Source organism: Aethalodelphis obliquidens, unplaced genomic scaffold, assembly GCF_003676395.1.
Source record: "Aethalodelphis obliquidens isolate GAN/ISIS:26980383/991018 unplaced genomic scaffold, ASM367639v1 scaffold5, whole genome shotgun sequence".
In the NCBI taxonomy this organism is placed as follows: domain Eukaryota; kingdom Metazoa; phylum Chordata; class Mammalia; order Artiodactyla; family Delphinidae; genus Aethalodelphis; species Aethalodelphis obliquidens.
Genome location: NW_020837949.1, coordinates 73,998,691 through 74,014,445, shown reverse-complemented (window position 1 = coordinate 74,014,445; position 15,755 = coordinate 73,998,691). Strand labels below are relative to the sequence as shown.

The 15,755-nt window shown below is 45.2% G+C and overlaps 1 protein-coding gene across 5 annotated transcripts in view; it reads left to right on the top strand.

Annotated features, from left to right (window-relative positions):
* The window catches only part of RAPGEF5 (Rap guanine nucleotide exchange factor 5), a 219,917-nt gene that overhangs the window by 138,555 nt on the left and 65,607 nt on the right, over nt 1-15,755 (top strand). For 4 of the 5 annotated variants that reach the window (XR_003432022.1, XM_027102659.1, XM_027102656.1 and 1 more), the window contains exons 10-11: nt 10,129-10,247; nt 10,712-10,800. Coding sequence is in view for 4 of the 5 variants with exons in the window: in XM_027102659.1 (XP_026958460.1) it covers nt 10,129-10,247; nt 10,712-10,800 (208 nt within the window). In the remaining variant the exon portion in view is untranslated. The remainder of the gene's footprint in view (nt 1-10,128; nt 10,248-10,711; nt 10,801-15,755) is intronic. The other variant, XM_027102657.1, reaches the window with a different exon arrangement.

Below are 15,755 nucleotides of genomic sequence, written 5' to 3'. Positions count from 1 at the left end.
TTTTTTTTTTTTTTTCCATGAGAATAGAGAGTCATGAGATACATTGTCAGCAAATTCTGTGAAGGTTGTTCTCAGACAAAATTGTTTTTGGCCAGAGGAGATTTTTTTTTTTCAGATAAGTATTCCAGTTCTGCTGTACTCACATTTAACGGTACAAGAATAGATGCGGGCATTGGTGGTTTGGTTTGCTAAGCTGTGTGTGAATTTCCGTAGGGCAAGACGAGGAGAGATCCCTAACCACTAAATCACATGCCACTTTCCTATTTAGGAGAGACAGCACTTTGGGCTTCTGTGAGAAAAGTGATGTCAAGAGAACTGAATTCTGTAGGATCTAAGGATTGGAAAAAAATGCCGAGGTTATCTTGTCCAACCTCACTCACTGAAGAACCATCTTCACTTGTCAGTAATGTTATTGACAAGCTCTGCTCCAGTTTGAGACAGAGCTCATTCTGCCTCTGCCATCAGTACTTCCTTAAACTGAGCCTCCATCTGCTTCCTCGATCTAGCCACCCAGTAACGGAAGGTAACTTTTCTAGAACATCACAGGTAATCCTATGGCACCCTATCCCACAAGGCAGGGTAGCTCAGAGAGTGAAAATTTCCTGCTGTGGTTTCATTCTCCCCATCTTGTTGTTCTTAGACATTCCAGCTACCCGAACAGTACCTCAAAGGGTGTGTTTCCCAGACCCACTTGTAGCTCGTTGGCGCAGAGTCCCATGTATTTTGATCAGCAAAGTCCTGTGCCCAGAGGCTCATCACAGCCCTGTTTTGTTTTGTTGGAGGTAAAATTTGCGTAGCATAAAATTAACTATATTAAAGTGTACAGTTCCATGCCTGCCCAGTGCTTGAGCCCATCAGGCCGAAGGCAGCTTATGCACTGGACGCCCTGCTAATCTTAGGCTGCATGTCTCTGGGTACCCAAGTTTTGTGGGCATCGGACCCCACTAATCCCTGCCATCTTGAACTCTGTTCCTGCCAGCACTGCATTTCCCCCTTGCCAGGGGTATGAGCTCCGCCCTGGCTGAGCTTGCTTAGCTGTGGTCCTGATACTACGTTTGGTCCTTGGCATCCCTCTTCTCCTCTTGGAACTCAGCATGACGTAGACACACCTGTTGCCTCACCTGCCAAGCAGATTAGCCTGCTTTGGCTGCCAGCACCGGGGTAGATCAAGTCCCCTTCCATACTTGTAGTCTCTAACGTGTATTAGTGACCATCTTCTGGGGACGTCTGTGGTTCTGGTTAAGGGCTCTGTGGTTGGGTCTGCCTGGGTTCAATCTCAGCTTTACCACACACCCTCACACAAGATCTTGCTTGGCCAAGTTACTTTATCAAAATGGGAGTTTTAACAGTATGTACCTCATAGAATTGTTGTAATGGTTAGATAAGATAATGGATGTGCAACTCTTAGCTTTGCTGATGTATGGTAAACCCTCAATAAATGTGATAGATTTATCTGCCTGGTCATGGCTGGATCCCTCCCTTGTTGCCTGTTCCTAGTGGGTCTGTTAGTTGCATATGGCAGTGCTGTCTCCTTAGTTCTTGAGCTGTGGTTACCTCTACCACTATGAGATAAAATTATGTTAGCTTTTTTTAATTGTCTAGTAGCTAATGATTGCATGATGCTTTACACTTCACAAAATACTTAACCATGGTTGCTCTTAAATATTGGCCAAGTTTTGGGGCTGCCTTAGTGATCCGCACATTAACCACCCTCAGGCCAAGATCCTGAATTAGAGCATGTCGTTTTGGTCTCATAACCCCTTGTCTGTCTATATCATTGTCCAGTGTGATGAGCACGCAGCTCTTCTTTTCAGTTTGCCCATATCTGAGCGTCCCAAACACTCAAGTTGATGATCAAGATGCAGAACAGCGCAGGCCACTGTTATCCACACCCCTAGTAGTTGGATTACCCTTCCTTAGGAGGAGCACCTCTCAGCAAACTGTCCCCTGTATTAGCACCATCAGAGTTCAGCACTTGAAATGTATCTTTTGAGAGTAAGCTGCCGTTCTCTAAACCTCTACCCAATATTGCACTTTTTTTTTTTTTTTTTTTTTTTTTTTTGCGATACGCGGGCCTCTCACCGTTGTGGCCTCTCCCGTTGCGGAGCACAGGCTCCGGACGCGCAGGCTCAGCGGCCATGGCTCATAGTCCCAGCCGCTCCACGGCATGTGGGATCTTCCCGGACCGGGGCACGAACCCGTGTCCCCTGCATCGGCAGGCGGACTCTCAACCACTGCGCCACCAGGGAAGTCCCCCGAAATTACACATTTATCCATTCCTCATTTTGTGTGTTCATTGATCCATCTGGGTAAGGTTCTTCAGGTATTTATGAAGTGCCGAGACCTGGCTGTTTGTTGGGAATTCAAAGTTGAAGGAGATACGGTGCCTGCCCACACGTGAGCTTATGCTTTAGAAGGGAGACAGAAAAGGTCATCAGTATGTGCTTCTTGGAATGCTGAGCCCGAAGGAGTCATGTGACACTGTGGGGTTGCAGAGAAGGGCCAGCCACGTCAGACGGGAAGTAGACGGAGCAGGTTTCCTGGAGGAGGTGGTTCTTGAAGAGAACTTCATAGGAGGAATGAAAGTTCGACCAAGGAGGTTGGGAAATGAAAGGCGTCATAATAAGCTGTTGGCTCTAAATGCCATCTCAGTCTGTTTGGGCTGCTGTAACAAAACACCACAGACTGTGTGGTTTATAAGCAGCAGAAACTTATTTCTTACAGTTCTGATGGCTGAGAAATCCAAGATCAAGGTGTCAGCAGATTCAATATATGATAAGAGCCCACTTTCTGGTTCATAGATAGCTGTCATTTTGCTGTGTCCTCACGTGGCAGAAGAGGCAAGGGGTCTCTCTGGGGCCTCTTTTATAAGGGCACTAATCCCATTCATGAGGGCTCCAAAGGCCCCACCTCCAGACACCATCACTTTGGGGGATAGGTTTCAACATAGGAATTCGGGGTTGGGGGAGACACCAACCTTCAGTCCATAGCAATGCCTTCCTACCACTAGGTTAGCGTCTTCAGTTATGGTGTTCACAAACTTGAGGGAAAGCAGCATTGCACCTTGTGCTACTTGTATGACTTCTTGAGTGCCACGGCATCAAGCTAGATGGTTCTGTGCATTCTCCATCCGGAAGCTTCTCCGGTGCTGCCTGCTTCACACAGGTTTGATGATGGAACACTGGGTCACGTGAGGAGTGTTGAGGATCCTGGTTGGAACCAAAGGGGGCAGAAGGGGGATTTTAGAGGGCACAAAATTCACATCTTGCCCAGTTCACACTTCAACCCACAGGGTGACCTGTTCACGCCCACACCCTTTTTTCCATGTGCCCTAGACTCAGGGACAGTACCATTTAGTGAATGCCTTCCCATTGTTGTGTTAGTTATATGGTCTCTTATATGTCAGTCGCACGGGAGCTTAGTTTGGTAGAATTCTGACAGATGGAGCAAGTACAGCGCTCAAGTACAAAACACAGTTATCTCATGTGATGAGCATCATAATAGGAAAGTGACTAAGTAGAGAGGGTAGGGGCAGCCTCAGAGGAGAGTGACCATTGAACCACGTGAGATCGAATTCTGTCTTTTGAAGGTAATCCACTCGCTCACTCACTCTCGTGCTTGAACTTGCACGCTCAGTAAACCGTTATCAAGTTAATACCATGTGCCAGGCCCTAAGCTGTGTGTTAGGAAGAGAACTAGAAGTCACAGTCCCTGCCCTCAAGATGTCATCATTTCGTGGAGAGCGCAGAGGGAGCAGGTAATCAGAGGTCAGTGTGATGGATGTCATGTCAGGGTTCTTTGGGCATCTTATCTGGATAGGCAGTGTTACCAGCAGGAGATTGTCAAAGAAGGTTACTTAGATGCAGTGATAAATATGAGTGGCATTGTGTGGAACGATTTGTACCTTTTGGGGTTCATAGACTCCAGTGAGACCTAGAACTCTGGACTCTCCCTGGGAAAATGTGCCTACACATAAAAATTTTATATACTTTCAGAAGCTTCTCCGAGTCACTAAAGCCCATCCATGAACCCCCAGCTAAGCCCTCTTGTAAGAGTTGATACTCACAGAGCATCAGGGACACAGTGCCATGGAGAATACCAGTGGCTGCTTTATGTCAGTACTTGGGAGAGGAATATTTTCCATTATCAGAGATAATGGAAAATCAAGCAAGTAGTTGTGACAATTCCAGCAGGCCTGAGAAGTCCCTTAGTAATGACTTTTTCTTGCTAGTGCTGGTGACAAGTGAAAATATAAATGCAGTCAGAAATTTGGTTCAGGACAGCATAGACTTGCTAAACTGTGAACATCAGTTCTTCACCTTACTTTTTAAAAAAAAATCAGTATTTTTATTACCCTATATGTATTTTCATCTTAAAAATAAATGTCTTTCATGTGAATAAATGAAAAAAGAAAAGTTGGATTTCGAAGTATAAAAGCTGATCTTGGTCAAGGAAGTTAATCTAAAGTAAGTCAAAGGGACGGGTTCTATCATTCATTCAGAATTTGCAGGCAGGGGAGCAGTGTAGCCATCAAAAGAAAAGAAATCAGAGCTAGTCACCAAAGAATAGAACAAAGAGATGAGGAGCAGAGAAAAGCTGAAAACCCTCCTCTGTTTTCATATTTTTCATGGCCTCTGTTCAAAAGGTCCTGTGAGTCTGATCAAACATCTTTCCCTCCCCTCCCCCTCCCCTCCCCCTCCCCTCCCCTCCCCTCCCCCTTTCAGCTGAGGATACCTATTTATTTTTACACTTCCTTTCCTCCCCCATCTCCCAGCTCATCCCAGACTGCATCCCATAGGCAAAGCTGTGAAGAATCCATCTGGCCTGGTCCTTAGAGTTTCTTGTTCTTCCTACCATCCCTTCAAGAGAGTAAGGCAAAGACCTGGTTTGTGCAGATCTAGGAGCTAAAGTGTGTGTCAGGGAGCGGGGAGAATTCTCACTTAGCCTGTACCAACCAGAGCTGAGCGCCCCCATGCCTTGGCTGGGGCGGGCGGTGGGAAGCATGGTGCCTTCTGGGAATACATCCCACTCCCCACTGCACCTTCCTCTTCAGTGTTGCACCTACAGAAGTCCCTTCTCCTAAGGTCTGTGCCCCTTGCACTGGCATTCTTTTTTTCTTTAATTAAAATTTTTTTTTAATTTTTATTTTTTGGCTGCGCCGCGCGGGATCCTAGTTCCCTGACCAGGGATTGAACCTGTGCCCCCTGCCTTGGCAGCACAGAGTCCTAACTGCTGGACCACCAGGGAAATCCTCGGGCATTCGTTCCTCACCCATCCTCTCATCACTTTCAGGAACATTCCTGGGTATGACTCTCTCATCCTCCTGACAAGGAAATGCATTTTATCTTTGACTCCAGTAACCATGCTCTCCACACTGCACCATGCCAGCGGCAGGGCAGCATCTTATGACCCTTGTCCATGGTCACTGTCCTCTAGCCAGAGACCACCAGGAGCACACCTGTAGTTGAGTAAGTTGGGTTTATTGCTTTTGGTATAGTGATGGAGCCCTCGCACCATGGGGAGCCTCACAGCAGCTCAGTACAAGAAGGTGATAGAAGAAAGGACATCCCAGGCTTGGGTTTGTGTTTGGTGACTTTGGGGAGGATTTCAAGTAGCAGGGCTTTGCTCTAGATCAGGAAGCTGGGCAACTCTGTGACGATATCTTAAATCTCATCTATAGGGAGAGGAGCAAAACCAAAGTTGTCACTGGGAAAGAAGCAGCAGTCGCTACTCACTCGCTGGGCTTTCTGGTATTTTCTGCCGTGATCAATGTTTATGCTTTGTCTGTGTTCAGATATGATTTCCGAGTGGCCGTGTTTTTGTGTTGTCCCACCACAGTCACAGAGTGGCCTTATCTGATGTTGATTTTTCGCAGAATCAGTGACATTTAACAGGAGAACACAAGGCCCAGCCTGAGTGCCAGGCCGGCTCCCAGGTGTCAGGGGCTGCTTCTCCCTTGCTCCGTCTGCCCTGCTCTGAACTGCCCCACTTCAGAGATCAGCCTCCTTGATTAAAGCCTCCACCTGCTTCCTCCTCGACTGCCTGCCTGCTCCCTTCACTCCTGTGAAGGCTTGTCCTCGACCCCCGCTTATCAGCTCCTCTCTTGGCACACTCCTTTCCCTAACCAGACAGACGCCCTGTGGAGAAGGGCTGTTTTGCGTGTGTGCTGACGGCAGCCCACAACACCTCTCCTCCCTCCCTCCTGGTGTCTCCTATGCTGATCTCTTCCCCTGGTGGGCAGAGGGGGCGTCATTCGCTGTTCTCCTCTCAGGTTTCTCTTCTTTTAATTTAAAAATTGTTTTTTTTAATTTATGTTTTTAATTTAAAAATTAAAAAAAATTGTTTTGGCCACACTGCGCAGCATGTGGGGATCCCAGTTCCCCAACCAGGGATCTAACCCGCGGGCCACACCGCACCACCCTCCCACCTCCCCACGGTGGCAGTGCGGAGTCCCAACCACCAGACCAGGGAAGTCCCCCCCCACTCAGATTTCTGAGCACTTGGCAGGAAGGCCTAAAACCATAAACATATGTTTTTCTACCCTCAGCAGCACAAAGCTGCCTGGCAATTCCTCTTTTCATAACTTGTTTATTCCCTGTTGCAACCCCTAAAGCCATTTTTCCAACAGTTTTCAGGCCCAGGAACCTCCCCTTCCAGAAGATGGTCGGAACCCCCACTCTACGGAGATGATAGAAGGCATCTCATTTTGTCTACCTCAGCTACCTTATTTTCCCTGCTCTAATTTTTTTCTAAATTTCCACCCATCTTCTTTCCCGTGATCCTCTCTGGAAGGAGGAAGGCTCGATCCTGTTGTAGCCTAAACCCTCCATGCACGTTCCTGATCTCTCGCCCCTTCTCCTTAGCCCCTCACCTTGCCGACTTCCCCAGCCAGGCAGCCTCTTCAGCCTGACTCCTTCCTTTCGAGATGAAATTCCAAGGAGGCGGTCTTACCTGTTTGTGCACTTCCTTCACATCCGCTTACACCTCAACACTCACCTTCCCATTGTGGTCTCCTCATCACTTCCTCCTAGACTCTTCATCTTGGTGAATTTGACAACGTCAGACAGCCTTTGCCCTTGACTCTCCTGAGTCAGTGCCCTCCACCTTCTCCTGGCTTCTGTTGGTTTCACTGCTTAGTCATCTCTTTGGTAGGTTTCCTCATGACTCTGATCTCCTCCCTCTTCCTCCTTCTTTCTATGTTTTCTCTTCCTAGTTCCCTTTCTGTCCTGCTTCCCTTCAACAATCTCATCCACTCCCAAACTTGAGTAGTTCACAGATTTATCTCTGTCCTTGGCCTTTGTCCAGAGCCCTAGTTCTCTATTTCTAACTGCTTGCTAAACATCTATAGCATGATGTGTCATCAGTACTGAAACATCAGTTGTCTGTAACCAGGTTCATCATTCTCAGCAGAACCAGTTTTTTTGTCCCATTTAATGGCATTTCCATTCTCTTTCACCCACAGATCTGGGATTTGATCTGTCATCTTTGACAGTCAAATCGCATGGGTTCTCTACCTTTGCTTTCTCTCTTGCATGTGGCCTCATCTTGGGGGAGCTCACCACATTAGACTTACGCTTTTATGGAGCTATCACCTTGTCAGTTAAGGGCAGGGCATTGGTCTTACTCACTGCTGCTTGCCCCTTAGTGTCTGCCACAGTGCCTTACCCAAAGCAGACCCTCACTGTTTGTTGAGTGGTTGTCTATAAAGTAAGCATTTTAATGCTTTACTTGCATTTCATGAACTGTTTGTCATTGAACATATTTCTTGTCATTAGTTCTTTAAATACTTTTATTCTTAACCAAGCAAGCACCAGAGTAAAGTTTCATACCCAGAACTTCAACTCTGGTACTTATGCTGTTTTTCAGGAAGAGCAGTTAGGTAAGGGTACATAGGTTGGTCAGGAGGTGTTAATTTCACCTTCCTTCTTGAGAGCCGGGTATAATACATACGGTTATTACGTTTTCACGGCAATTTTAGATAACTTCCATCTCCTTTTATACATTGATTTTTCTTTTTTGCTTCTTTATTTTTTAACAGGTTTTCAAAATGGAAACTATCACTGTGACATAAGATGCTATTGATAGTACATCAGTATGGTTCAGCTATTCCCCTGCCCAGCAGAGTGTAGCTGCTCTGTGCACAGCCCTGTAATACATATTAGTTACACAGACATTAGAGAAGCCCTTCCCATCCATATGTATGTGCATGGCCCGCGGAAGTTAATAATGCCGTATATCACATGCACGTAGAATGTAAAACGTACTTCAGAATGACAGCAGGCTCATATAAAATGAATACTGGCTTACGAGAGGAAAGCTAGGGAAAGATTTTTGTCCTTTCACACCTGCTCTTTACTGAATTATTTGTTTCTGTGTCTCAGTATCCCGGACTCACATTCTGCCCCCCCCCTTTTTTTTTTGTCAATATTATGCTCCTCTCACCAGCCACCTTGCTTCACTTCAGCCACATGGATAACAAAAGAACCCCTTTGGAGAAATGAAAGATAGCAATTATACATTGGTATTCATGTTACAGGAGTCACACTGCCATCCTCAGGGAGTTTAACAATGAATATCCAGTATTAATTGCCACAGTAACTGTGTGTCTGACCTTGCTGAAGTGCAATACATCAGTTTTACATAGTAAAATTATTTGCCACTAAGAGATTTAGAAAGGATGATCTTAAAATTATATTGCTGTTTAGAATGACTAGTATTTTTTGTTTTTAAGAAGATCTTGGGGGACTCAAATGACTAGGTCACTACATTTTCTTAGGAATCAGCACACCGGGAGTTGAAATCATCATTTTCCCACTGATTTGGTTGGCAATGACGACAAGAATAGTGCCTTCCTATTCTTATGGAAGGTGAATAAATACATCGGCATCTCTGATAAATCTATGGAACTGATAATAAGGCACGAGGACATAGTACTTTTTATCCAACGGGGGGCGGGAAAATGTTCTTTTTGTGTGTTTGTACCTAATTGAGGTAGGGTTTTCTGCCAGGAGCAGAAACACAGAAGCATGCTAGGAACCCTAGGACGTGTTTCCCTTTTTAAAGAGGCAACATAATTTTTAAGGTGAAGCCTCTTTGCTATCAACTTTTCTTGCTTCAATCTTCTGCTCAGATCCTCAGAAATACAGACGGTAAATATTTTTACATGTGTTTCTCCCTACCCCCTCCGCCCCTACCTGCCTCTGGTTGGGCGCCACCCATCAGGAGAATTTCACACTCCACACTCTGGAAGCGTTTGTCACTTGGGTGTCACTTGGGTCGGCTCCACACTGCTGGGTCAGCAGTGAGCCCGACTCTGACAGAGCCGCGTCAGCGGGCCATGTTAGGCTCTGGGCTGTGGAAGCTGTGTGTGCAGAAATGAACGATTGTTCAGCCTTCTCTCCGTGTTAAAAGGGACCGCGGTGAAGAAAGTCAGTGCATTCACCCGTGACATCCGAATTTCAGCGTAGATGAGGTTCTAACTAGAGATCCGTTTTTGCTTGTATTCTGGCAAAACAAGTACGTGATAAATATGAAGGCCACCTCAAGTTTGGGAGTAAAACAGGAACTGAATGATAGAATGAGTAGTTTTTTTCCCACCTTAAAATAAGGCTGTGATGTAAATGAATATGATATATATCTGCTACATCTGCTTAATATGGCTTGCTCATTGTTTTAGTGTTTAAATGATGTTTTATATGACTTTCTAATTTTAATATAGTGGCAGTTTAAGAAGTATTAACCAGGTAAAAGAGAGTATAGCACACATGCAATTAGTATATTGTGTTTTTGAGACTTTGAACTTTGGATTTCTTAATTCACATCATTCAGGTAGTTTTAAAAATGAACTCTGAATCCCATCCCCACTTTATTCTTTTTTCCAGTTTCCTTTAAAGTATTTATGTCTTTCTAATGCTTTATGTATCCATACAACTTGAGCCTGGACCCTGTACCATTAGAGGGAGATCCTTGACCAGGTTCCTAATTTGTTCTGAATCTGTAAAGATATTAGGTGGGAAAGCAACTTGAGAAAGTGCAGCTTTAGTTAGCTTCTTTTTTTTTTTTTTTTGCCTTTTAAATTTTCTCTCTGTTTTTCTTTCTTCCATCCATCACTCCCATCGGCAATGAAAGCAGGATGATGAAGTGACAACCGTTCAGGTTAAAGAGCAAGACCGGGACGTCCTGGTGCTGAAGAAAGTGCAGAGCTGCGGCCCAGCCCCCCAAGCGGGGAGCTTGGAGAGTGATTGGAGGTCAGAGTTCCCACCCAGCCCCGTGCTCCTGTTTCCTTTTCCCTGCCTTCCTCCCCTTCTCCCGCTCCATCTCACTCGCTCTCTCTGCCTCCTCTATCCCCCCCTCCCTCCCTCCCTCCCTGTTTTCTCCGCCTCTCGAGCCCAGCGTGCTAGCTGACTGCAGAGCTCTTAGCAGCCAGATGGACTCAGTTCCCAGTGAAAGGACAGAGATGGCAAGATCTTTGAGCCTTTAGGGGATGCCTTTGTTAGTAGCCGTGCACAATGGGCAGCTCCCGGCTGAGAGTCTTTGACCCTCATTTAGAGAGGAAGGATTCTGCCGCGCTTTCAGACCGAGAGCTGCCCTTGCCCACCTTCGATGTGCCTTCTTTCAAATACATTGACGAGGAGGACGAGGACGAAGAATGGAGCAGCCGTTCACAGTCGTCCACTGAGGATGACTCCGTGGACTCTCTGCTCTCCGACAGATACGTGGTCGTGTCCGGGACCCCAGAGAAGATCTTGGAGCACCTTTTGAATGACTTGCACCTGGAAGAAGTCCAGGACAAAGAAACAGGTAAGGCAGGGGGGTGTCTCCTGCTTCCAGACTCACAGCTGCGGCTGCCCTTGTCAGTTTCCAGAGGGGCAAAGCCTCCGTCTGTACTGTAGCTGAAACCAGAGTGGGCTGACCCAGCATATGCTTCTTGGGCCTCCCCCTTAGCCTCCTGCTGTTTTGTTTAAATCCAGTAAATGGACGCACGTAGATCCAAGCAGCCGCCTGGGAAGTAGCTGTACAAAGAAAATGATACGAAGGCAGATGTTCTTGTTTCGCTGGCCGTTTTTACCACATCTCACCTAAAGGCAGTTGGCGAGAGGCCAGCATTTAATAGCCAGTGTCCAGTGGGAAGGAATATGAGGGATGGGGTTACCAGCTATAGCGTGCACCTGGCTTGTGGGAAGCACTGAGCTGGGGGGAGTAGCCTCCCTGCCGAAAAGTCAACAATTAATGCAACTACTCAGCAGCTATTAGCTTAGCAGCAACTTCTGCCTTTTTCCATGTGGTTTACAAACTGCTCAGAGCAAGCCCTGCTGTGCAGGATATGATACTCATAGCTTCTCAGACCAGAAACTGTAATTCACTGAAGTCTTGTTGATCAGGCTTCTTGTCCTTTCTATTTAATCTGGGAGCAAAATACCCACTTAGCTTTTTCACCCTTGCACTTCTGGAAACACTACCGTTGCATGATCTACCCAAACTTCCTTTATCACACAAGGGCAGTGCTTGCTTCTCTTAAGCAAAATTTATCATTTGTTCCAGCCTGGAGCAGTTATTCCAATGAACAGGCCTCTGGCTGTAGCCTGAATTCTGCAACTTGATGCCCTGACTAAAATGCACTTTTTGCTGCCACCGTAGCACCTGTGATGCCGCAGTTTGCAGTATATCAACTGCGTCAATAAAAGGCATTTTTGGTTTTATTAGTACAAGTAACTCCTTAGGTTTTTCCCATGCAGGAAGGGTTGTGAAATGACAGCTTAGGTGGGAACAAGAGTTTCCTTGGGTCCCAGTAGTTTTGTCTGAACTTAATTGATGTCTGGCTCTATACTGCATTATAAAGGACGTTAAGAGAAACAAAGATGTGTGAAATATGTAATAGTGTTTTTATCAAAAAGCCAAAAATGACTCAATCACGCATCCTACATAAATGTTACTGTTTGATCTTGAAATTCAAATAAAAACTTTATTTTGCATATCTGTGTTTGGGGAAAAATAGGAATAGTTGTCATTTATACACAAACAAGCTAAAAGAGAAACGTATTGTTGTGGCATTTGCTGGGTGGTTTTTGTATGTCTATCTATTAATATTTTGTGCGTTTGAGCACTATTTCCGTGTTCTGCTTCATCAGAGATAGTCATCATGGAACTGGCCATAATTTTCCGCGTACTGGTTAGCAGACTGCTTTACACAGGTGGTTTGGACTAGATTACAGGCAAGTTATCTGCCACGAAGAGGACACCTTTGAACGTGCGTAGCAGTTTGGGGGACTGAATGCGTTCTCTTTAATAGCACTGCAGTTCTATAACACAGGACTTTGTGTCTAAGTCATATTAATAAGAGTAGAAATTACTGAAGCCAGTACTAGGCCTACTTGATTTCTTTTTTCTTTCGTTCTCACTGTCATTAGTTTTTTGTGAAAGATGGCCTAGGTACCCACTGACAAGTTACCCCTGGGAATGAGAAATCACCCTAATTCCTGTTACGAATGCCAGGAGTGGCCTCCTTCTGGGAAACAGTGTTGTACCTGGTGTCTAGTGACTGGTATTCCCAGTTTCTTCTCGATTATACCAACTCTGGGATCAGATGTGTCCCTCTTGCCAGGTGCCGAGCAAAGCTAAAAGGACCACGACTCGGTGTGGCCGAAGCCGGGCAGGTAGAGCCCCGCAGGGGTCAGTCTCTCCTCATTCCTCCTCATTTCCTTAGCGTTTGCAGAGGACACATGTAAAACTTCAGATGTTTGCAGGGACACCTGAGGGGGAAAACAGTAACAACTCTTCCTCTGATCAAAGGAGAGTTTTATGAAAATGAAAAAGTCAACTTTGGAGAGAGATTGACGTGTAATATGATAGGGACACCTAAGTGGAAGTCACATGCAGTTCTTCCACACTTCACGAACAGCGCTTGGAGAAAATACAACAGAAGAGCCACTGGGTGGCTTTTGTTGGTAACATTTTAAAAAATATAAATCTAAAATCAATTTCATTTACAAATTGAAGAAAAGTGGTTATGAGTTCGTTCTAGTTTGAATACTAAATGAGTCACATATTTAAAGTAGTTGGGGCCCCTTGTCACTGACAGCGGTGAACGTTAGTTCTTTATCTTGGTCAGGCTGGCAACCCTCACTATAAAAGGTCTACGTGTGCAGGAGTCTGAGTCGCGTAAACATATGGAAGACAGATGGAGGAAAACGAGAAGGGGCTGCACTAAACGTATACAGCAGCGTTTTTATGTTCTTGAGCGCCCCTTTTAGGGAGATGGAGCCATATGGAGCCGGGTGGGGCCATATGGTGGTTATCCACATGGCCCCAACGGCAATGAGGAAGAAAGCATTCATGGGAAGAAATAAATGGTCCTGGAGGCTGGGATGAGCCTGTTCTGGACTCTTACATTCCTGTACCCACCAGAGGCTGGGCAAGTTAACCAAGCAAGAGATGCAAGTTATTTCCATCTCTTCCCCACAGAAGTCACTTCATTGTGAAAATGTAGGTGCAAGGCCCAATAGGCTAAGAGACCTATACTCACAAAGGACAGGTTCAGGTGATTAGTAATTGCTGTCTACATGCAAGTGGAAAAAAAGTTTACTTAACTGAATGGAATAGAAATAAGAGATACTGTATTTTTTTGTTATTACCCAAATCTAGAATAGAATGGAATAGCAAACAATAATTCATATAGTATTCTATCACCATATCAAACTGAGTTTCAAAAGCAAAAAACATTATTAGAGATGCTTACAAGCAACCTACTAATGATTTTCATAAATGATTTGATCCACACAACACTTACCATGCTTAGTTTCATAATCCCCTATGTGCCTACCTTTCCTCCCTGGTATTACCAAACAGTCATCCTGGGAATATCTGGAATGAGTGGATGGATGGATGGATGGATGGATGGATGGATGGATGAATGAATGAATGAATAATTCTTCATTGTTTAAAATAGAAAAACTGTTTGAGTCTGGTAACTGGATACCTATTTGTGAACATTGAAGGACTGCAGCTGTTTTCAAAGATTACCTTTTCTTTCGAGGTTCAGGGTCTGACTTGAAGCGTTTGGAATGTTAGGGAAAAATCAAGCAGCTCTATCTTTCATCTTCCCAGAAATAGGGCAGACGTCACTGGGCATTCCCAGCCCAGGAGAATTACAAGGAAGGCAAGAAGCAAGAAAATGTGTTGTGAATAGAGGAGCTGGAGGGGTAGAGGAGCAGGTCCCCACCACCAGCCCCGTCTCTGGAAAGGATCAAATGTGTTTTGTCTAGAGATGCTTCTATTAGGAATAACGATTTCTGTTCTAAGGGGGGTGACCGGGGACAACACTGTGATCAGATGGATACGTAGAGAAAATCCTTCTTACTGACTTTTCTTTCTACATCTGCATTATGATGAGTCTACCTTAGGGGAAACACAAGAGGAAATAACATTATTTGCTCCCCTTTTTTTCCCATGTCTTGGGTTTTTATTCATCTTTTTGAAGCAAATGTGCTTATGATTACAGGTTTTGAAGAAAAAACAAGCAGGGAATAAGGTAGTGGGAACAGGTAAAGCATATTAGCCGATTCTTACTAGGCTCGGCCTGCTTTCTTCCAGGTATGGCTGTTCTTACTTCATGAGGTTATCGTTCAGTGTATTGTGTACTCAGTGTGGAAATGTCTGCTCATCCTGCTTTGACCACGGAAGGCATGGACGCCTCCGTGTGGGTGGTGTACTTTCAACAGCACCTAGTAGGCTGATTACATCATGGAGAAAGTGAGTCCCTTACCTTTGTAACGAGGCAACCACCTCCGTGAAAGTACCTGGTTTATATCATAGGAGTGTCTCACTTCACTGATAGGGTCCCAAAGCTATTCTCCATTGCCAGCTTAATGGCTTTTTTTGGGGCATTGCACTGATGGAACCTTGAGTGAAGCTAGGGCAGGCAAGCCATGTTTCATTTTCTTTTATCTTCTTTCCCGTTCCAGCACCAAGCGTATCCTAAATACTTGATACATATTTCTTGTGAAGGAAAATTAAGAATGCCTTTTTCCTGATCGTTGGAAATACAGAAGACAGTTTAGGTGAACTTCTTCCTTAATTTCCTTACCTTTTAGGATTTCTGGAAAGATGTTTGGTGCTTCTCTTCTAGGCTTGCTTTTGCAGGTGGCAAGACCTTTATAACGCTGCGGCTGCATGGCTTTTGCAGGACTAAAACTTTTGGTGGGTAGGCATGGAAGTTTTTAGATGGTGGTAAGCCTCGCCGTGATTTTGTGCAATTAACATGCATGTAAAATTATCTTGGGTCTATCTTTTTATTTTTGTGGTATCATGTAACACATAATAGACCAGTGGATCTTATCTGTGGCTGTATCATTAGCAGCACGTGGGGCATTTTTCAAAATATCAATGTCTGGGTCCCACCCCCGAGATCCTGGTTCAGCTGACCCGAGTTGGGGCCTAAGAGTTATGGGCTTTGAAGGCTCCCCAGATGAAGCTATATGTAGCCAGGTGTGAGAGCCACAGAAGTAGGACAGTGACTTTGTCTCTTCACTTTTTTCAGAGACATATTCAAAGTGTCTAATAGTTATCAATTTGCCCCTGAGAACTACGGGCGTCATTTCTCCTTTCCTCCACCTGCCCTCCCCACTCCCTCTCCTGGTCTCTGTGTCCAGCCTCATATCCACTGGTCCCTGCCCTAGAGCCTCTGCAGCCTGAGTTCAGAATTCACAAACCTGCATTGCTGGTCCATCCACTGAAATGGTTTTGAAAAAAGAAAACAA